Source organism: Oryx dammah, unplaced genomic scaffold, assembly GCF_014754425.2.
Source record: "Oryx dammah isolate SB20612 unplaced genomic scaffold, SCBI_Odam_1.1 HiC_scaffold_3, whole genome shotgun sequence".
NCBI classification, from domain to species: Eukaryota; Metazoa; Chordata; class Mammalia; order Artiodactyla; family Bovidae; genus Oryx; species Oryx dammah.
In genome coordinates, this window is record NW_024070187.1 from 19,427,304 (window position 1) to 19,451,207 (window position 23,904).

Consider the following 23,904-nt stretch of genomic DNA (forward strand, 5'->3'; position numbering starts at 1 on the left):
AGCAAAGATGGAGAAGCTCTACACAGTCAGCAAAGATGGAGAAGCTCTACACAGTCAGCAAAAACGAGACTGGGAGCTGACTGTGGGCCAGATCATGAACTCCTTATTGCAAAATTAAGACTTAAACTGAAGAAAGTAGAGAAAACCACTGGGCCATTCAGGTATGACTCAAATCCCTTATGATTACTCAGTGGAAGTGACAAATAGATTCAAAGGATTAGATGTGATAGAGTGCCAAAAGAACTGTGGATGGAGGTTTGTAACATTGCACAGGAGGCAGTGATACAAATCATACCCAAGGGCGAAAAATGATTGTCTGAGGAGGCATTATAAGTAGCTGAGAAAAGAAAAGAAGTGAAACGCAAAGGAGAAAAGGAAAGCTATACCCACATGAATGCAGAGTCACAAAGGATAACAAGAAGAGATAAGAAAGCCTTCTTTAGTGAACAATGCAAAGAGAGGAAAACAATAGAATGGAAAAGACTAGAGATCTCTTCAAGAAAATTAGAGATATCAAGGGAACATGTCATGCAGAGATGGGCACAATAAAGGACAGAAACTGTATGGACCTAACAAGAAGCAGAAGATATTAAGAAGAGGTGTCAAGAATACACAGAAAAACTGTACAAAAAAGATCTTAATGACCCAGATAATCACGATGGTGTGATCACTCACCTAGAGCCAGACATCCTGGAGTGTGAAGTCAAGTGGGCCGTAGGAAGCATCACTACGAACAAAGCTAGAGGAGGTGAAGAAATACCAGCTGAGCTATTTCAAACCCTGAAAGATGATGCTGTGAGAGTGCTGCACTTAGGATGACAGCAAATTTGGAAAACTCAGCAGTGGTGACAGGACTGGAAAAGGTCAGTTTTCATTCCAATCCCAAAGAAGGACAATCCCAAAGAATGTTCAAACTACCACACAGTTGCACTCATTTCACATGCTAGCAAGGTAATACTCAAAATCTTTCAAATAGGCTTCAACAGTACATGAACTGAGAACTTCCAGATGTACAAGCTGGATTTAGAGAAGACAGAAGAATGAGAGATCAAATTGCCAATGTTTGTTGGATTATAGAAAAAGCTAGGGAATTCCAGAAAAACATCTACTTCTGTTTTCTTGACTATGCTAAAGCCTTTGACTGTGTGGATCACAACAAACTGGAAAATTCTTTAAGTGATGGGAATACCAGGCCACTTTACCTGCCTCCTGAGAAACGTGTATGCAGGTAAAGAAGCAACAGTTAGAACTGGACGTGGAACAACAGACTGATTCCAAATTGGTTGAGAGTACGTCAAAGTTGTATATTGTCACCCTGCTTATTTAACTTATATGGAAACTATGTCATGTGAAATGCAGGGCTGGATGAAGCTCAAGCTGGAATCAAGATTGCCAGGGAAATATCAATAACCTCACGTATCCAGATGACACCAACCTTATGGCAGAAAGCAAAGAGGAAGTGAAGAGCCTCTTGATGAAGGTGAAAGAAGAGAGTGAAAACGCTGCCTTAAAACTCAAAATTCAGAAAACTAAGATCATGGCATCCAGTCCCATCACTTCATGGCATATAGATGGGGAAAAAATGGAAATAGTGACAGACTTTATTTTCTTGGGCTCCAAAATCACCGTGGATGGTGACTGTAGCCATGAAATTAAAAGATACTTGCTCTTGGAAGAAAGGCTATGACAAATCTAGACAGCCTGTTAAAAAGCAGAGACATCACTTTGCTGACAAAGGTCCATATAGTCAAAGCCACAGTTTTTCCAGTAGTCATGTACAGATGTGAGAGTTGGACTGTAAAGAAGTACGAGTGCTGAAAAATTGATGCTTTTGAACTGTGGTGTTGGAGAAGACTCTTGAGGGTCCTTTGGACTGCAAGGAAATCAGACCACTCAATCCCTAAGTAAATCAACCCTGAATACTCTTTGGAAGGACTGATGGTGAAGCTGAAGCTCCAATACTTTGACTGTGTGATGTAACGAGTTGACTCATTTTAAAAGACACTGATGCTGGGAAAGATTGAAGGCAGGACAAGAAGGGGACTACAGAGGATGAGATGGTTGGATGACATCACTGATTCAATGGACATCAGTCTGAACAAACTCTGAAAGATAGTGAAGGACAGGGAAGCATGACATGCTGCAGTCCATGAGGTTGCAAAGAGTCGAACAAAACTGAGCGACTGAACAACAACAACAATGTCTAAGTACATTGATTTTTCAATAAACTTATTTACATTAAAAGTAAAATAACTATATTAGCAAAAAAGTTAAGTAACTTTAAAATTATTCATTCATATTTGTTTGTTTTTCAGAGATAAAAGCATGTGAAGTTATAGGTTTCCCTTTGAGTATCTTTGGCTGCATCCCATGGACAAGGTTTTAAGGGATTTCAGGGGTAATAATTAATATTTGTTAAGAATTATTCCGTATTTTTAATATGAGGTGAGGGGAGGTGAAGTCACTCAGTCATGTCCGACTCTTTGGGACCCTGTGGACTGTAGCCCACCAAGCTCCTCTGTCCATGGGATTCTCCAGGCAACAGTACCGGAGTGGGTTGCCATTTCCTTCTCCAGGGGATCTTCCCAACCCAGGGATCGAACCCAGGTCTCCCGCATTTCGGGCAGACGCTTTAACCTTTGAGCCACCAGGGAAGCCCATATTATTTATTAAAAATCGTCACAAGCTTTATGTCTTTTTCTCCACTTTGTTTTTGAAGAGACAAAGTAATGTATTTTTCCAAAATAACACAAGATATGAGTGCTAGAACTAAAATTTGAACTTGGTACTCTCTGATTCCAAACAGAATGTTTTTCCTGGTTTACCTTATTTCTTCTTGTAAACTTTTTGAATATTCTTACTGTCATTATTTTCTGAATATTCTAAATGAGATTTTGGTTTTCTTTTGTACCAAAGTTATTTATTAATAAGTAAGTATTTGTTAGTTTTTGATATTCACTATTTATATTAAAAATGGGGGGGACTGGGTGTGGCTCTATTTTGGTAGTCAAGAAAGTTATTTAAATTATTTTAAAATTGTTATTGTAGTTGTTGTTTAGTCACTAAGTCATGTTCAGTCTTTGCAACCCCAGGGACTGCAGCATGCCAAGCTTTCCTGTCCTTCACTATCTCCCAGAGTTTGCTCAAACTCATGTGCATTGAGTTGGTAATGCCATCCAACCATCGCATCCTCTGTCGCTTCCTTCTCCTTAAATTAATTTAAAATATATAATATTAATTAATTAAAATGTTGTTTAATAATAAATGGATGTGTTGTGGTTTTCTCATGATTAAAGTCTCTTAATTTTTTTTGTTTTTGTTAAATAATTACTTTTAAAGTTCATTCTGTCCTCATAGGTTAGATATTCCACTCACACTGTCTGTCTTATGGTTCATGAGCTGTAGGTATAAAATGAACCTTATCACAATCTTTTACTTCATTTATATCATCACTATTTGCTTATTTGGCAAAAATAGAGCATTAAAGTATGTTTAAGTCTGAAATCTGGGTAAAATGGAAATCTTGACAAACACATGTATTTAGAAACTACTCCTGTTGTAAGAGAAGGTATTTTTTTATAATAAAGATTAGAAAGAGAGTCAATTATTAGGCCTTTTTTTTTTTTCCTGAGAGCACAGTTTGTGATATTCAGTTACATTTTAGAAACAAATCAATTGGTTTATATGGAAAAGAAACTTGATAACATATTGAAAGGTATACAATATCCCCAATGAAGGGATAAGATAAAGTCATAAAGATTACTTTTAAAAAGTGAAAAGTATCATGATCCTCTCGTGTCTATAGAAATAAAGTGGTAGGTTTTAACTAAGGTATTTTAGCTTAATTTTTTTGCTTTTATAAATTTCTAATTCAAAATTAGTTAAGACAAACCAAATTAAATTAAAAAACTCTAGATTAAAAAAAATTAACTTAAAATTTTGTTAGATTGCATCATTATTTCTGTTTTGCTTTTTCAGTTCAGTTCAGTCACTCAGTCGTGTCTAACTCTTTGTGACCCCATGAATCGCAGCATGCCAGGCCTCCCTGTCCATCACCAACTCCCGGAGTTCACTCAGACTCAGGTCCATCGAGTCGGTGATGCCATCCAGCAATCTCTTTACCTAGCATTTAATAAAGAAATTTACAAAATTTCCAATCAATTTATATAGAACTATCAGTTCAGTTTGGTTCAGTCGCTCAGTCGTGTCTGACTTTTTGTGACCCCATGGACTGCAGCATGCCAGGCTTTCCTGTCCATCACCAACTCCTAGAGCCTACTCAAACTCATGTCCATTGCGTCGGTGATGCCATCCAACCATCTCATCCTCTATTGTCCCCTTCTCCTCCCGCCTTCAGTCTTTTCCAGCATCAGGGTCTTTTCCAGTGAGTCGGTTCTTCGCATCAGGTGGCCAAAGTATTGGAGTTTCACCTTCAGCATCAGTCCTTCCTATGAATATTTGGTACTGATTTCCTTTAGGATTGACTGGTTTGCTCTCCTTGCAGTTCAAGGGGCTCTGTAAGAGTCTTCTCCAACACCACAGTTCAAAAGTATCAATTCTTTGGCTCTCAGATTTCTTTATAGTCAGGTTTCACATCCATACAAGACTACTGGAAAAACCATAGCTTTGACTAGACGGACCTTTGCTGGTGAAGTAATGTCTCTGCTTTTTAATATGCTGTTTAGGTTGGTCATAGCTTTTCTTCCAAGGAGCAAGTGTCTTTTCATTTCATAGCTGAAGTCACCATCTGCAGTGATTTTGGAGCCCCCCAAAATAAAGTCTCTCACCTTTTCCATTGTTTGCCCATCTATTTGCCATGAAGTGATGGGACCAGTTGGTATGATCTTAGTTTTCTGAATGTTGAGTTTTAAGCCAACTTTTTCACTCTCCTCTTTCACTTTTATCAAGAGGCTCTTTAGTTCTTCTTCACTTTCTGCTGTAAGGGTGGTGTAATCATATATTTTTAGTTTTAATATAAAAATTCCATTACGGAGATTCCATATAATCTTTGTTAATTAAACTTTCAAATTTGGAAACAGCTCGTTTATAGTGTAAATCATGGCTATACACTATTAGTCAGAACTTAAGACACCTATTATGAAAATTTTTAAAAACTGGGTGATACCTATTAGGTGACTGCTTTTAGCTGTATTATAATTTGAATTGCTACTTAATGTTACAGACTAGTCCATTTTAGCTCTTTGATTCTTTAAATACTATGTAAGTCTGATTTTTACTGGGTTTTGTTATTTTTTGTTTTTTCTTAGTTCTGCTTTCTAAAATTAATCCAAAAGTGACTATCTGTCATCACCTTCCTACAGTTACAATTATCAAAGCCCTCCCTCATCATATTTCACCTACATGCACACTCAGTAGCCTCATGTTGGATTTCCTGCTTCCCCTTCTTCCTCTCCACAATCTTTTCCCTAAAAGACAATTCGAATTCTTCCTAAAAACACATACTCTTCTGCCCAGAATCCTTTATGGTGTCTCATCCCAAAGTCGGGTCTGTAGTGTGACCCCTGGAGTCCTACGTTACTGCTTCTCTAATCTCATCTCCTAACTCTCTAAACTCTGCTCCCAATACAGGGCTTTCTTACTGTCTTAAGCATTCAGTGCACACTCATACCTCAGAATATTGGTATCTAGTCTTCCTCCCAGGACTGCTTTTCTGGATGTTTGAATGAGTTACTCCCACACTTCATCTAAGAATTTACTAAAATACTTTTTGTTAGAAGCTGTCCTTGACCTCTCATATCTAAAATCCTCTCCCTACCTCATTTGTAGAGTGACTGACATACATAATTGTAGATTTTTACATCTTTGTCTCATCTTTAACTTACCCAGGCCTACTTTGACAGCAGATGTTTTTAACAGTCTCTTTTATTGATTTCCTTCAAAAACATTCACAGTAATTTTATAGAAACAAAATCTCACTTTTGTACTGATAAAGTCACTGCCTTTATAACATTTTATTAAATAATTTCATAATTATAACACTAGACATCGTTGGCATAAATATTTAACTCGTGGGAGCAAAGTGCAGGCTTCATTCTAGGGTTGTCTGCTAGACTCAGCAGACAGACTGCCGTCAACATCAAGCAGAATATGCTACAGAAGTAGAGAGTCTTTGTTAATCGTCCAGGGAATTGATTGAGTAGATCTCAATTAAGAGTTTGATTTGTAGTTAAAAAGAGAACCGAAATAAGCTTAGCTTGATTATATAAAGGAGTACTTCTAGAGTATTCTTTTATTTTTGGATTAGTTCATCTTGAAAATAAATTATATAATTATTTATGGTAGAAACCTTCATAGAAAAGTAATTCCAAGAGTGGCGGTAGATGACCACTAGAGAATTGCTGCTTTTCTTACAATGAACATATATTTTTAAAATTTCTGAAGATGGCTAATAGTGATGGTTGTGTAACACCGTGGATGTACTTAATGCCACTGAAACAAACACTTAAAAATGGTAAATTTTATGTTATGGATATTTTACCATAATAAAACCAAAATAAAAATATACCTATACTTAAAAATAATATAAGTAAACCTGTGACATATTAATGTGCAATATAGAAGAAAAGCTAGGATTCATGGAATTAGAAGACTTGTATTTGTATAATACTAGTTCTACCATGAATGAGTTCAAAGCATTTTACCCAAATTTTACATTTTCTTAGCTATAGTTTTCTTACATTTAATGCTAATTTACTTACTCTTCACAACTCTCAGGAGTTTTATGAGGAACAAATGAGGTTATTTATATAAAAATCTTTAAGGAACTGTAAATCAGTTTATAGACTTAGGTGGAATTTTTCATATTTTTGGAAGAGTCTGTGAGCTGACTTAGTATTGTATGTAAAGTCTTGGCTGGAGGCATTTGCTATTGAGGTTTTAAAATGTTTAAATTACTTATTTTAAAAGTTTTGGTTTTTTTGAAAATGCAGCTGTTTTTTGCTCCAGGGTATAATTAATTGAGAATGGAAAAATTTGACTTATATTTGGAGAGTTATACTTCTTATTGGCATTATTAAATGTCCAGGTTTTTTGTTATTGATGTCATTTCTTAACAGATCCCCTTATAACTTCTGAAGGGAAAGCCTTGCAAACTGAGGTGGATATTGAATAGCATAGCTTTTCCTTTCTTATTTGAAGTCAGTGTGTTAAAAAGCAGTTATAAAAAATAAAGGTTTATGCAGTGGGACAAAAAATGGCAGATTGGGCGAGGTATAATGATACCATGAGTGAGATCTGTGTGTTTGTGTGTGTGTTAGTCGCTCAGTCACGTCCGACTCTTTGCGACCCCGTGGACTGTAGCCCACCAGGCTCCTTTGTCCATCGGATTCTCCAGGCGAGAATAAGTAATAGAAAATTATTCATTTTGAACATTGATTAAAGTGTATTTCTGGTTGCTTACCTTCCATAGACTAAAAGATATTTTTTTCCTGTCAGTAAGAAAACAGTGATTTGGAGGAGCTCAGTTAATTTACAGAGACTTTTTTTGGTTTGTTTTTGCAAAAATAGAGATAGAATGTAGGAAAATGGTCAATACAAACTCACTTTGGCAGAACTTTTTTGTAAGAAAAAGGGGAAAAAGTCAGAATTTAATTAGGTGAAATCTATTGAATGTTCTGTTGGGGGCATAACACAGAACTCTGTGACCCAGTATACAGTGTACAGTACTAAAACAATGTGATCTTAATCTTTGGAATTCACTGTTTTAAACATCTGTCAATTAATATGTATTCATTCTGATTAATAAAGCTGGTGTAGTCTATGGTCAGTTTCAAGGAATTCTTTTTCCTCTTAGTTGTAGCATTTCTGCAGTTTGCTTCAGAATTATTTTCGATAATGTGGCCCATTGACATATTTTAAAATTTTAAATTTGAGTGCCTTTAGGCACAATACTCAGTCATTTGCCATAGTCTCTGCCATTCCTATGGTTTCTGCCTTACTACACTTATTTCACTTATGTGAAACATCTGGCCTTTAGAGACATGTCATTCTTGCTCAGTTTTTACATAAAGGCACAAGGCAGGCATAAAAAGGAAAAGGATAATTTCTGTCTGTTCAACCCATACCTTTTCCCATCATGCCTAGTGAGTGGGGATTCCCACAAGGCTTGGATGAGCAGATCTGAAACTGAGTGATTGTTAAATTATCCCTATGCATGGTGTCATCTCCTAGTTTTAGTTATAGCTTTCTAATTTTTCAAGTGCTATTAGTGTGTCATTTGCCATAACATATTGTGAATAAAGGACTATGCTAAATTTTTGTTGAGCCACAGTCTAGTGGAGGTAAAGACTTCCAGTTTTTATCTAGATATTTCTCATACTTTTTTTCCCAAGGCATGCAAGAATTTTTATGCTGTCCTTTTTTTGTTGAACAGAGCAAAATAAATGAGTAAATATAAAGAGCTGATGAGCATGCCACTAATGGAGAAAAAGGGGTATTTTCACAGAATTGGTTTTTTTCCCCATCCCATCTACATTTGATGTCAATCAAAACATACCATTGGCCATTCAGTTTTTTAAAAAATGCAATATGCTTGTGCACATCACCCACATACACCAGTTGCTTCATGTACAGTAAAGGAATGGGGAAGGGGGAAGTGAAAGAATAGAGAAACTATATTATAGTAGTCAGAATGTGATGGAACCAAATTATAGTTTTCTAGTTGAAAATGTCTTCTTAATCTGGGGGAACAGAATTCTGAAGTAAAGTGTGAAAGTGAAAGTCACTTGCTCAGTTCTGTCTGACTCTGTGAACCCATGGACTATACAGTCCATGGAATTCTCCAGGCCAGAATACTGGAGTGGGTTGCCTTTCTCTTCTCCAGGAGGTATTCCCAACCCAGGGGTCGAACCCAGGTCTCCTGAATTGCAGGCAGATTCTTTACCAGCTGAGCTACCAAAAGTAAAGTATAAAGTTCCCTTTTTAGTTGACACTTCCTGTCTGCTGCTAAAATACATTAATGGTATCTGCATCTTCCAACTGTGCAGGTATGTCATCCCCTTGATTAGATGCCCATCAAACTGGGATCTGATCTGTCTCCTTGATAAACCCTGTCATTCACAATAGGCTTTCATTAGTTTACTAAGTGGTGTATGCCTCTTAATTTTAAACTGCACCACAGAACTAACCTGCCCCACCAATTTCAAATTAATATGATCATTGTTCTCAGTCTTGACTCATGCTTGGGGTTTTTCGTCCGCGATGGCAAGCACCAGGAGCATCCTCAGCCCCGCCTCACAAGAGCGGTACCAGGTCCGCACAGAACAAGCACACAGGCAGCATGAGGAACTGCAGAAGGAGGCAGCCGCGCTGGAGGAGGGAGAGGGCTTATGCCTCTCAAGCTTTTTGAACTGATACCTTTGGAAATGATACATTTCTTGGGGGCCTCTTTTGCGGGAGGAGGGTCTATTACTAATGCAGTAATATTTCCAATTATATTGATATTTTAATGAATGTCCTCAAAATGGAATGGTTAAGGTGTTAAACCATTATTAATTTGAAATCAAAAACTCTGAACCATTCATGTATCATTCTGTTTAAAATTACCCTGACAACATTCTCTTTCTTACTCTGATTTATTTTTCATCAGACTTTTCACCCCTTAAATTTTGTATTTGTTTCTTTATTTGTTGTCTGTCTCTTACTTCTGTGTAATCTTGTGGGCAGGGACTTGTCTCTGATTACTGTTCTGTTTTGTGGTTTACAACAATGTCTGATACATAATGATAAACTTACTAAATATTTGATGCAGGAGTCCATGCAGCCCTCTCATGCAGCTGCCGTGTTTTCTGTTATGGGTATGCCCTCCCCAGGCTACCTTCAGTGTCCTTTAGCTTAGTACATACAGAATACAGATCCTGATGTTGTAACTCTTACTACCCTAAACCCCGCATTGTCTTCAGAATGACAGCTGTCCTAAGTATATCTCACTTTAATGCAGTTTGCTGTTTATCTGCCTGTTCTTTTTTTTTTTTTTTAATTAAAACTTTGATCTCCTTGAGGAAAAGATCTTTGTTGCCTTCACCAACTTATCCCGTATACCTAACATGGTATCTGAAGGTGCTCAAGAAATGTTTATACAATAAATGTGTAGTAGTTTACATATGAAAAAAATGGAAGTTCAGAGGTGATATGATACATGTTGGTGATTATGCTGCTAGTGAGCAGCAGAATGGGACTAACTCCCTCAGTCCAATGCTCTGCCACTTAAAGGAGTGAATTTCTATTAACGAAAAGTATTTTTGTTTCTTCACTTGCAGATATTGAGGATGTTAAGAAGTACAAACCTGGTTACTTAGAAGCTACGCTTAATTGGTTTAGATTTTATAAGATACCAGAGGGAAAACCGGAAAACCAGTTTGCTTTTAATGGAGAATTCAAGAACAAGGTGAAGTTGATAATCTTTATTTTAAAATGTGCCTGTGATACTTGTACAACATTTCTTTCATTTTGGGGGATTTCTTATGTGAATATTTATGGATAGTATAATAAAAGTACTGTTTACTAACTTTCATGTTTAAAGACATTATTTTTATTTTTTAAAAAGTTTTAGGAGCTCTAAGTAAATCAGTAAGACTGATAAATACCTGTATCCATCCATTTATCTATCAATATCTCCTTCATCTCAGAAAATAAAAGATTTCCATGATCAGTGTAACTCTGTAAATTGTACATGAAGAAAAAATCTTTCATTTTACAGTTCTGAAGAGGAGGGAGTTACTTACCATGGCATCACCGACTCGGTGGACCCGAGTCTGAGTGAACTCCAGGAGTTGGTGATGGACAGGGAGGCCTGGCGTGCTGCAGTTCATGGCGTCGCAAAGAGTCGGACACGACTGAGCGACTGAACTGAACTGAACTGAACTGAATGCAAATCCAAAGGGGCTTCCCTCCTAAGTGTTCATTCTATCATGACTGAATTCACCTACTTAACAGTTAAGGAAAGTATTTGAATTGTCTTACTGTCAGAGGGTTTTTATATTCATTTCAGTTCAGTCGCTCAGTCATGTCCGACTCTTTGTGACCCCATGAATTGCAGCACGCCAGGCCTCCCTGTCCATCACCAACTCCCGGAGTTCACTCAGACTCAACCACAAAGTTACCAAAAAGTGGCTCTAATATGACACAAATGGAGAAAATGGACCAGAATTAAAGTCTAAAACTATTAGACTACTTCTTTTTATTTATTTATTTATTTATTTATTTTTACTACTTTTAAACATATTGCCACTATATAAGTTTCATATTATAAACCAGCCTTTAAGTGGGTACTAATAAATACAGTGTGTTTTGTAAGTAAAGTAAGCCATTGTCATCAAAACTTCAAAATTGCAGTAAGTATTTTGTTATACAAGAGCTTATTGCTGAACCCAGTATTTTTAAAAGGTATATTAACCCTTAAGATCTTGAGGGCTTTGTCTAGGATTCATTAAATATAGATATAAAACTACTGGATGTGATCTCTCACATAAAAATAAAATACTAAAAATTTATAAAATAATATATTTTTTTCTTTTTCCTCTAAAATGTGTGTTGTATTTTATGTTTGAAACAATACACATTTCAAACCTATGTGTACCTTTGTGGCCCCTTATTGCCTTGGGATTGCCAAGTCATTCCATGAATTTATAAAAGAATGAGTTAGTTTGAGAATTTTGGGGGTTTGATTTTGAGAAACATTAATTTTTTTTCTGAATGAAGACTGGGTCATTTATGCATCCCTTCAGAAAATAATCATTTTATGCATTGCTTTTTATCACTGCTGTTTAATATATTGAGCCTAACCCAATAAAATTGAATTATATCTCTTCAACATGGTTGAAAAGATGGCTCTGGGCTGTAATCTAGATTTTTTTTTTTTTTCATGCTGCCTGCTTAAAGCAAGTACTAGAATCTGTTTTAATAATAAAAATTATCTGAATAATATGGTTAAAAATTTTTCCATGTATTTTCCAAATAATAAATTGACTTTTTGTCGCATACCTTAGGAGTCTTTCCTACACCACCTCACCAAGCATTAAGTCGTCTCCTTCATCTCAGGCAACAGCAGACCTGAAGAAAAGTTTTCTTCTCAGAAGTACATTTGCCATCATTTTCTTCATATCATAATGTGTTTAGTTGTCACTGAAAAAGAGAGGAGCTAGTATGACTTAGTTAATACATAAGGACTCTGCTTAAGGAAATTTAGCAACATTTTGGGGGAAAAAATAAAAATGCTCTTCTTTGAAAAAATAAAGCAAGTTTCCTTAGGTGGTCTTACTAGATATGAGTCTATTGTTGAGTTTTCATTTTTAGAAACTATATGAATCCATGTTAAGAAAAAGATTTTTAAAATGTTGAGGTTTATTACCTTCAGACAGTGGATAGCCTAAAATGATTATTCAATTAAACTACTTGCAGCATTGTTGATGATGAAATTATTAAGTTTGTGCTTATGTACAATCCAGATAGTAGGCTAATTGTTTTACATGAAACAATCTTATTTGTTCTTTCAGCAACGCTATGATTTAAATGAGGGGTTGGCAACTTTTTCTTTTTCTGTAAGAGCAGATAGGAAATATTTTAGACCTGCAGGCCACGTGTTCTCTGTCACAACTACTCAGCTCTTCCATTGTAGCACTAATGCAGTCAGGGGCCATGCACAAATGCATGGATGGACATGGCTGTGCTCAGTAAAACTTTGTTTACAAAAACATGTGGCAGGCTGGATTTGACCCAAAGGCCCAAGTGTGCCAGCTCCTGATTTAGTCGATTTTCATTACATTCCATCTTAAAGAAGAAGAAATTAAAACAATGAGATTGAATAATCTGCACAAAGTCACATAGCTGGTAAATAAGAATGTGAGAACTTATACTTAGGTTTGCCTGACTTGAGAGCTCATGTTCTTAATAATTAACTGTCATTCTATGACTAGTCCCAAGTTATTAATAGTATAATGATGTGATTGCTATGTCTATTTTTGGCTTTTAACCAGGCTTTTGCTCTTGAAGTCATTAAATCTACACACGAATGTTGGAAAGCCTTGCTTATGGACAAGTGTGATGGCGGGGCTATAAATTGGTAAGAATTTGTCTTTTCTATGTAGTGTTAATTTTTATTATTAATTGGTACTAAAGAGCCATATGATACTACTCAGATCTTTTGTTTGTTTCTTTTAAACAGAATTGCATTTTTTTTTTCTCATTTAAAAAATGTTTAAAGAGCACCTATTTGGAAAGCATTGCCAAGTACTGGGCACTATGAAATTAGAAATTGACATGATCACTTTTCTCAAGGGATTTATAGTTTAGTAGGGAATATTGTCAAGTAAACAAGCATTTATTCACAATGAATTGTGATATATGCAAAGGTGGAGCAAAAAACAGTGATTTTTCAACATGCAGACATATGATTATTTAATTTATGTTGTATGTACCACATCATTTCTTGGTAAGAGTAAAAAGAGGCCTTCTTATCCAACATGATCTGGGTCACCAGCTAATTAATTAAGGGGAATCAAACAAATGTAAGATGTATAACAAACATTTTATTTTACTTTAAAACATTTAAATGTATGTTTATTTATCAATCTGTGGAATAAGGCTAAGACTTTTTCTGTAGAGATTCCATGTAGACTGTATAACAGAATAATAAACTATATAATGGAGAATAAAGATCAGATCCTGCAATCTTTATACTCCATATACTTAAAAACCTTTGTAAGTTTTTAGGATTCTTTTTATCTAACCTTTTACACTTGTCTTGGTGATGGTTTAGTTGCTAAGTTGTGTTCGACTCTTGTGACCCCATGGACTGTAGCCCACCAGGCTCCTCTACCCATGGGATTTTCCAGACAAGAATACTGGAGTGGATTGCCATTTCCTCCTCCAGGGGATCTTCCCAACCCAGGAATCGAACCCAGGTCTCCTACATTTCATGCAGATTCCTTATTGACTGAGCTATGAGGGAAGCCCTTACAACTGGGTTGTCTTACCCACACCTAATTTAACACCCAAGTTTTTATAGTGGCTCAGTGGTAAAGGACCGCCTGGCAATGCACAAGATGCAGGTGCAGTCTCTGTCTCAGGAAGATCCTCTGGAGAAGGAAATGGCAACCCACTCCAGTATTCTTGCCCGGAAAAATCCCATGGACGGAAGAGCCTGGTGGGCTACAGTCCATGGGGTCACAGACAGTTGGGCACGACTTAGTGACTGAACACCAACAGCAGAGCCTCGACAGTGTTCACAGCCTCAGTAGTTTTAGAGCCACTTGGTATCCATAGAAATCATTCTGTTTCCACATTCCCTTCATCAGTGAGTATACATATAGCTTAAATCATGAAGTTATAATAACAAAGGCAACTGACATAAAAGCTTTGAATATGAAAACAACTGACTCTTGGTAACCCTAACTAACAAGCAAAAATACAGTCTTTCTGGCAAGCAGAATCCTACCCAAGCTCATTTTCCTCTCTGAATCAGAAAATAGGAAGCCATTTATTCTTTCAGTAAGTACTGATTGAGAGTCTCCTGCCAGGTACTGTGCCTGGAGTACAGTGAATATTGTCCTTGTGCTCTTGGAGCCCAAAGTCTGGGAATCAAGAGGGAAATCATTAACAAAAAAAAAAAGAAATCATTAGACCAAAGTAATATGGGAATGTTTTATCCAAGTTCAGAGGCTTACCTTGTAAATGCTTGGGCATCATAGCTTTCAGATTCTATTGCTCTCTTTAAAAAATTTTAAATTATAGATGATTTACAATATTACATAGTTTCTGCTGTACATCAGAATATATCAGTTGTATGTATATATCCTTCCTTTTTTAGATTCTTTTCCCTTATAGGTCATTACAGAGTATTGAGAAGAGTTCTGTATGTTTTATAATAGGTCCTTAATTAGTTATCTGTTTTATAAATAGTAGTGTGTCTAGGTCAATACCAGTCTCCCAGTTTATCCCTCCCTCCCCTCAACTCCTGCTTTCCCTGCTGGTAACCAGAAGTTTGTTTTCTACATCTGTGACTGTTTCTGTTTTATAAATAAGTTTAATTCTGTCATTTTTAGAATTCCATATATAAGGAATATCATGTGATATTTTTTCTTGTCTGACACTCCACTCAGTATGACAGTCTCTACTGGTCCATCCATAATATGACAAATGGCATTATTTCATTTTTTCTGTGGGCTGAGTAATATTCCATTGTATATATGTACCATATCTTTACCCATTCCTCTCGCGATGGACATTTAGGTTGCTTCTGTGTCATCAGATTCAGTTTCTCTTGCAGGCTAACATGACACTGTGGACTTCATCTTCTTCCATTTTTCTTTTGTAGAACACTCTTTTTTTTCAGCATAGTTTTAAAAGTTAATTGTTTCTAACATAAATACTGTAGTATATTAACAAGAAAACTGGGTATAAATTAAATGTCATCTAGCCATTGCCATCCTAGTAACTAATAGGCTGAATTCTTCTTTCTGGTCAGATATCCTAAGTGATTTATTAATCTGATGGCTCCCAGGTGGCGCTTGTGGTAAAGAATCTGCCTGCCAGTGCAGGGGACACAAGAGACATGAGTTTAATCCCTGGGTTGGGATGATCCCCTGAAGGAGGAAATGCCAATCCACTCCAGTATTCTTGTCTGAAGAATCCCAAGGACAGAGGAGCCTGGTGGCCTACAGTCTGTGGGTTTGCAAAGAGTCGAATACAACTGAGCACGCACGCACACACACACACACACACACACACACCCTCTAAAAAGAGGGGTTTCTGATTGTTCAAACACACACACATATACCCTCTAAAAAGAGGGGTTTCTGATTGCTCAAAGAGGTATTTGCTTGCTGTTTGCTTTCATTTCCTTCCTAATGGTACTTTCTGAAAACCTTTTGTAGTCTTGATGGGGCTTATATGGTTCCAGGATTTTTGAGCTGCACATTTAGAGAGCATCTCTGATTAGTTTTTCTGTAGCTTGATATCATTCCTTCTATGCTGATTCTAATTGTCTTTACTGTGAGAGTAAATTTATTTATATGCTCTGAAGTCATTTTACTGTAGCCTCCTAGAAATGATATAGATTATATTAACAATAAGAATTGACATTTATTGAACTGTATGCTATTTTTTAGGTTATGTGAGCTCTATATGTATCATCTAATTAATATTCACCAGAACTCTGTAAGACACACATAATTTTTGTACCCATTTTACATAGGAAATTGAGGTCACGTAGAGATTATGATCTATTGATAGTCTCTATGTGATGGATTTAATCCAGACTTTAAACATATTCTCTTAATAGCTGTATTCTTTCTCTGTTTTCAAAAAATACAGCAAAATTAATTTTTTTAGCTAAAAATTGTTATGTCCTAGATGTAAATTTTATGCATCTAGATAATTTAAAGTCAAAATCTTCAGAATTTTAACTCATTTTTATCCGTATTATTTTTTATTTTTTGTCACTACCTGATTGTAAAATATATTTATAGTTAAGTTTTTCTTTAATTTGTCATTACCTATGAATTGCTTCTCTCTAGAAGGGAAGCGAAAAGCGAAGGAGAAAACAAAAGATATACCCACTTGAATGCAGAGTTCCAAAGAATAGCAAGGAGAGATAAGAAAGCTTTCCTCAGCGATCAATGCAAAGAAATAGAGGAAAACAATAGAATGGGAAAGACTAGAGATCTCTTCAAGAAAATTAGAGATACCAAGGGAACATTTCATGCAAAGATGGGCTCAGTAAAGGACAGAAATGGTATAGATCTAACAGAAGCAGAAGATATTAAGAAGAGGTGGCAAGAATACACAGAAGAACTGTACAAAAAAGATCTTCACGACCCAGATAATCACAATGGTGTGATCACTCACCTAGAGCCTGACATCCTGGAGTGTGAAGTCAAGTGGGCCTTAGGAGGCATCACTACAAACAAAACTAGTGGAGGTGAAATAGCTCAAAGCGCTATTTCAAATCCTGAAAGATGATGCTGTGAAAGTGCTGCACTCAACTTGCCAGCAAATTTGGAAAACTCAGCAGTGGCCACCGGACTGGAAAAGGTCAGTTTTCATTCCAATCCCAAAGAAAGGCAATGCAAAGAAAGCTCAAACTACCACACAATTGTACTCATCTCACATGCTAGTAAAGTGGTGCTTAAAATTCTCCAAGCCAGGCTTCAGCAATACGTGAACCATGAACTTCCAGATGTTCAAGCTGGATTTAGAAAAGGCAGAGGAACCAGAGGTCCAATTGCCAACATCTGCTGGATCATCAAAAAAGCAAGAGAGTTCCAGAAAAACATCTATTTCTGCTTTATTGACTGTGCCAAAGCCTTTGACTGTGTGGACCACAATACACTGTGGAAAATTCTGAAAGAGATGGTAATACCAGACCACCTGACCAGCCTCTTGAGAAACCTGTATGCAGATCAGGAAGCAACAGTTAGAACTGGACATGGAACAACAGACTGGTTCCAGATAGGAAAAGGAGTATGTCAAGGCTGTATATTGTCACCCTGCTTATTTGACTTCTATACAGAGTACATAATGAGAAAAGCTGGGCTGGAAGAAGCAAAAGCTGGAAGATTGCCGGGAGAAATATCAATAACCTCAGATATGCAAATGACACCACCCTTATGGCAGAAAGTGAAGAACTAAAGAGCCTCTTGATGAAAGTGAAAGTGGAGAGTGAAAAAGTTGGCTTAAAGCTCAACATTCAGAAAAGTAAGATCATGGCATCTGGTCCCATCACTTCATGGCAAATAGATGGGGAAACAGTGGAAACAGTGGCTGACTTTATTTTTCTGGGCTCCAAAATCACTGCAGATGGTGACTGCAGCCATGAAATTAAAAGACGCTTACTCCTTGGAAAGAAAGTTATGACCAACCTAAACAGCATATTAAAAAGCAGAGACATTACTTGGTCAACAAAGGTCCGTCTAGTCAAGGCTGTGGTTTTTCCAGTTGTCATGTATAGATATGAGAGTTGGACTGTGAAGAAAGCTGAGTGCCGAAGAATTGATACTTTTGAACTGTGGTGTTGGAGAAGACTCTTGAGAGTCCCTTGGACTGCAAGGAGATCATTCCTGGGTGTTCATTGGAAGGACTGATGTTGAAGCTGAAACTCCAATACTTTGACCACCTGATGTGAAGAGCTGACTCACTGGATAAGTCTCTGATGCTGGGAAAGATTGATGGCAGGAGGACAAGGGGACAACAGAGGATGAGATGGTTGGATGGCATCACCAACTCAGTGGACAAGGGTTTGAGTGGACTCTGGGAGTTGGTGATGGACAGGGAGGCCTGGCATGCCGTGGTTCACGGGATCGCAAAGAGTCGGACACGACAGAGCAATTGAACTGAACTGAACTCAGTTCATTACAGTGTACTGTGTTATTGATTACCAAACCTTCCCGCCTCCCTTTTTTACCTGTTCCCTCCATTTAAATAGGTTTAAGTCTGAACTGAAGACAGTGTTTATCACAGTAGTTCTCTCAAACAGTGTGTATAGTACAGCACAGTTACCTAGGGAAACCATCAGAAGGCTCAAATTTGTTGTCCTCTTCTTTAAATCTGATGAATTAGAATCCTTGAGAAGGATCTAAGTATCAGTATGTTTTAGAAGCTCTCTGGCTTCTGATGAGCCATTTTGCTTAAGAACTATAAAATCTAAATTTTTCTAAGAGCAAACAATTGGCCCCTCTTGCCACACAGCCTCATTTCACATCACTTCTTGCCTTTTATTTCATGTTCCAGTAACTTAGAACCACCTGTCACTCCCCACAAACACCATGCTTTTATTGATCTCTGAGGCATTTCTCATTTTGTCTCCTTTGCCATGATTTTCTTCTCACTTCTTAAACTGGCTGGCTTACTCATCTGTTAAAACTTTGTTTTGACTTCGCTTTCTCTAGGAAACTTTCCCTCATCCTAGCCTTGTGCTCTCTAAGGTGCCATTATACCTAGCTAAAAGTGCTATTCCTTGCCCTCTGTGTAGGCTTATCACTGCATTTATTCATTAACTGCTTATTTTATGAATTTGTCTCCTCTAGAGTATAATTTCCTCAAACGTAGATGAATGTCTAAAGATTCATATTTGTATTCATCATAAATATTCATATTTATATTCTACATGCCTGACATGTAATAGCCACTCAGTAAATACATGTTGGAGTGATTGTTGGATAATATTTTAAAGTAAAAAAATATATGTTCCGTTTTAAGTCCAGTAGTAACTCTTCTCTTCTAGGACCCCTGCATTTACTAAATTACTTAATTCTCTTTTTCCCAATAAGTTTTATTGTTGTTATTTTTATTCTTTTTCCCCACTGCTTACTGTTTACTCTAGAAGCTGCATATTTTTTTTTTTAGCAGGGATAATTAAGTTATTTCTGTTTTTACTGAAAGCAACTTGAAATTCTCTGGAGGAAAAATACAGTTTTTTTGTCATTTGGTTTTATTATTCTTCAGCTCTTCTCAGATTCTCTTTAATCACGATTTATATCTCTGACTTATTCTTAAGAAATCAGGACTGTACTCTTCATTTCATTTGTTATGTGCGTAATTAACTGTAACCTCACCTGTGTTCTCATATCACTGCTTTCCACACCTCTAGGAAGAACTTGGAGTGTTTTATTAGTTTTTTTATTATCTAAATTGAGTTTGTATTTTAGCCCTAGTGATAGGACTTGGCACACAGCAGGTAGTTTGAACATGCTTACTGAATGAAAAAAATTATATAAATATTTATATGACGTCTTCAACATAGGTATATATGTTTTTTCATATATATGTATATTGTTCCAAATTATTTATGTCTTGAAGCTGTTTCTACCTTTCCAGAGAAAGATATATTTAGTCCATATATAACTCCAGTTCTTTAAGCTTTATGTAGATTTACATCAATGCTAGTTTTCTTCAGTGAACTCTGGAGGTTATGGTCCCAAATCGTCGTCATTCGTATCTCTTTAAATTTTCTTTCTCCTTTGTCCTTGACTGTTTTGCTTTAGAAAGAAAAACCTTGACCAATCTGAATCTTGGACACTGTCCTTGGGGATTCGCATGAGTATGGGCCTTTGTCTGATTTGATTGTCTTGAAGAAAATAATTTTCTCTTTAGTAAAATTTCATATTGCTGGTCCTGTAAATTTCATCTTTTAGATTTTTTTTTATTATTTGCAGGTAACTTTCTCTTTCTGTTTCTTTTTATTTAATCACTAATTTTCCTTATTATGTATCTGTTAATATATTTTTAAAATTCTTTGTAAGTGAGATTTGGTTTGTTGGGCACAGAAATTTTGATGTTGATCTTTTGCGCTAGTATGTCTGCTTGTTTTGGTCAGCAAATGATGTAGTCAGCAAAGGCTATGCAATGATTATAAATTTAGAGCAAAATATTGAATGTCTTACTATTAAAAGGGAAGCAGCACATTCTTCCTTGTGATGATGATGATGACTTTTGGCTGCACTGCACAGCATGTGGGATCTTAGTTTCTCAGCCAGCAATCAAACCTGTGGCCCTTGCACAAGAAGCATGTAGTCTTAACCACCGGACTGCCAAGGAAGTTCCCCTGAGTCTTTATTTTTAATCCCATTTATAGTAAGCACCATCAGTTTAGTCATCTTTCCTTGAAGGGATTATACTGCTTTTCGTCCTGTAGGGCACAGACATAGCTAGAAAGAACCCTGAATATTTTAATGTCCAGGGAGGTTCCATGGTTCAGTATTGTGTCCCCAACATTTAAAAATGTCCTAAATATGTTGGTATAAGAATACGTTTTTGAATCAATCAATAAATATGAATCAGTATAAAATTTTATATAAGGGCCAGTTCAGAAGAAATAAAAATATTTCTTGATAACTTGCCTTTTATCATACCTTCAAACATCCAGAGTAAATCCTGAGGAAAGCATATTGCAACCCAGGTTATATTCTTCATTAACTAGAAGGATGTTAGTGAGGAAGGTGGCACCATTTGTAGCAATGAAATGCTGCTGTTGTTGTTGTTATTGTTGTTGTGGTTACTTTTGCAGCAATAGTAACAAGGGGCTTTGTTACTTCTTATCTCTCCTCTTTTGTACATTATATATCATGCAAGAATCTCCTAAATCCATTTGTATGTACCTTCCATTTCATTCCTAAAACAGCCATGCTAATAATTTGTCCAGGGTGAAAAATGGTAAAGCCTATTGACTTTCCTAGGTTTTGCTGGTTACTTGTCAAGATATTTTATTGGGGATATTTTTTAACTTACTCAGTTTTTAAAATTTACGGTACTGGCTTGAATATTTTTTCTTGCCTAACATTTCTGTTGATGGCTTTGCTTTGTTGTGGGAGTAGAAGTTTACTTTAGAGATAGGTTATCAGATTTAACAGATAAAAATATAGGATACCCACTCAAATCTAAATTTCAGACTTTAAATGTCTCATGCAATACTTGGGACATATTTCTACAAAAAAATAAATTGCTATTTATCTGAATTTCAGACTTAACTGGATTTTCTGTATTTTATCTGACAACCATTTTTACAGAAGACTCCCTTTTCTCTCATCATCGTTTTCCCAGAATCCCCACTGAATGTTTCCCTTTGGTGTAGTTATAGTGTTAAAAACCTTGTGTTGTTGTTGTTCAGTTGCTAAGTCGGGCCCGACTCTTTGTGACCCCATGAACTGCAGCATGCCAGGCTTCTCTGTCCTTCACTATCTTCCTGAATTTGCTCAGACTCATGTCCATTGAGTCAGTGATGCCATCCAGCCGTTTCATCCTTTGTCACCTCCTTCTCTTTCCCTCAGTCTTTCCCAGCATCAGGGTCTTTTCCAATGAATCAGCTCTTCACATCAGGTGGCCAAAGTATTGGAGCTTTAGCATCAGTTTTTCCAATGAATATTCATTATTGATTTCCTTTAGAATTGACTGATTTGATCTCCTTGCTGTCTAAGGAACTCTCAAGAGTCTTCCCCAGTACAGCAGTCAAAAGCATCAATTCTTTGGTGATCGGCCTTCTTGATGGTCCAACTCTCACACCTGCACGTGACTACTGGAAAAACCATAGCTTTGACTAGACAGACCTTTGTCAGCAAAGTGTTATCTCTGCTTTTTAATATACTGTCTAGGTTTGTCATAGCTATTCTTCCAAGGAGTAAACATCTTTTAATTTTGTGGCTGCAGTCACTGTCTGCATTGATTTTGGAGCCCAAGAAAATGAAATCTGACACTGTTTCCACATTTTACCCATCTGTTTGCCATGAAGTACATAGGACTGGATGCCATGTGTATATATGTATGACCTTATATATAGCATATTTATTATACACCATGCTTTCTTCAGAGGAGTAGCACTTAAGACTTTACAGTGTCTGGTTTTTTGCCTTGTTCCTTTTAAATTTAGATTTTCTTTAGAGAAACCTCTCACTTATAAGGCCTTACCTTTTTCAGTTTTTAGCTTACTTAAACAAGGGCTGTGGAGAAGAGAGTAGTTTAGTCTTAAAGATGATAATGCCAGCTTTCATCAAACATCAACATTCATGCAAGGAATGAAAACAAATTCTACATTGACTCTGAGTAGAAAGCAAAATGATCACTTTCATAATCACTGTGTACCCAGTATCCGATTATAGACAGATGCAGTTTAAAAGATAAATAACTAGACAGATCTTTTTATCATACATGTCCCAGGATATTTCACAAAGCCATTGCCAAAATAAATCTGATAATGTGTATGCCTAAGATCCACTTGGGGAGCATGTGTATGTGAGTATTTGTATGTGTGTGTTTCATCTATTATCTCTCTTAGGGATCTGCTAATCATTTATTTCTTCAATTTTGAAAAAATTAATTTGGTTTTAACTCCCTTCTCTACCTTTCTCTGCATCCACTTTAATCTGATTTCTTTGAAGAATTTTTTTTAAAAATCAGACTTAAAAAGTTTGAGGGGAGTAATGCTTATGCTTTCATCTGGGGAGTAAGAAAGACGTGGTGGGCGGCGTACTTGTGGAGAGAGTAGGCTGGTCCCCATTGTGTTTGAAGGCTCTGGCCTTACAGAATCTTTACTGGTGGCGGGAGGAGCTGCTGTCTGTGCCTTGCTGAACTTTCGTACTTGCACAGAAACTCAGTCTTGGTGTTCATGTGGTTTCCTCTCGCCGCTTGGAGCTTAGTCTTTCATACCTGTCTGAGACTCTACAGTGTTTATCACCTCACTTAGAGGAAAATTCTTCCTTATGATCTTCAATCTGTGGGTCAAATTTGGTTTTTCTTTTCTTCAGTAAGGGTGAAGGGTAGTGGAATAGCCTTTTACATATACCAGAAGAGTATTTAAATTTGTATACTATCATTTGACTTTTTTTTTTTTCCCAAGTTCTGGAGTGCAATGCTGTGGAGCACTCTCTAACTTTGCCTGAAGGAATGTAGAAGACTCTCATTTGTCTTAATTTATATTCATGCAGGTTCTTTTTTAGGGTATCTTAATCACATTCCTACAGTGCTATAGCATTCTACATTAGAAGATCCCTTGCCTCCTTCTGAGGTGGGATTAGGAGGGAGAGAGGGAGAGTGTGTGTTACCAAGTGAGATCTGGAGACTCTGTAACTATTGGCTGGGATCATGCACTTAAATGTAAAGTGTTTGAGAGTTGGTTTTATTTTTGGTAATTTCTCCTTTTTTATCCTGTTTAACAGTTATATTTTCTTTTCCTCTCCAGCACAAATGTGCAGGTATGTGATAGCCCTTTCCATTGCTCTGAAGAGGAAGCGAGATCATTAGTTGAATCGGTAAGCAACAGATGTCCAAATTATCCTTTATTCTAATAAATCCCATGGGGAAGTCTAACAGAAGTTCTGAAAAACCTACCAGTGAAATGTATCATGTCTTTGGGAAGCATAACATTAAAAACTAGCATTAAAATTATTTTTTATCCAAGGA

The 23,904-nt window shown here is 36.6% G+C and overlaps 1 protein-coding gene and 1 pseudogene across 4 annotated transcripts in view; one reads left to right on the top strand and one right to left on the bottom strand.

Moving 5' to 3' along the window:
- The window catches only part of PPA2 (inorganic pyrophosphatase 2), a 97,304-nt gene that overhangs the window by 56,269 nt on the left and 17,131 nt on the right, over positions 1-23,904 (top strand). For all 4 annotated transcript variants that reach the window (XM_040237529.1, XM_040237531.1, XM_040237530.1 and 1 more), the window contains 3 exons: positions 10,278-10,405; positions 12,993-13,078; positions 23,684-23,753. In XM_040237529.1, the coding sequence (XP_040093463.1) occupies positions 10,278-10,405; positions 12,993-13,078; positions 23,684-23,753 (284 nt within the window). The remainder of the gene's footprint in view (positions 1-10,277; positions 10,406-12,992; positions 13,079-23,683; positions 23,754-23,904) is intronic.
- Positions 8,941-9,392, bottom strand: LOC120862236 (annotated as a pseudogene).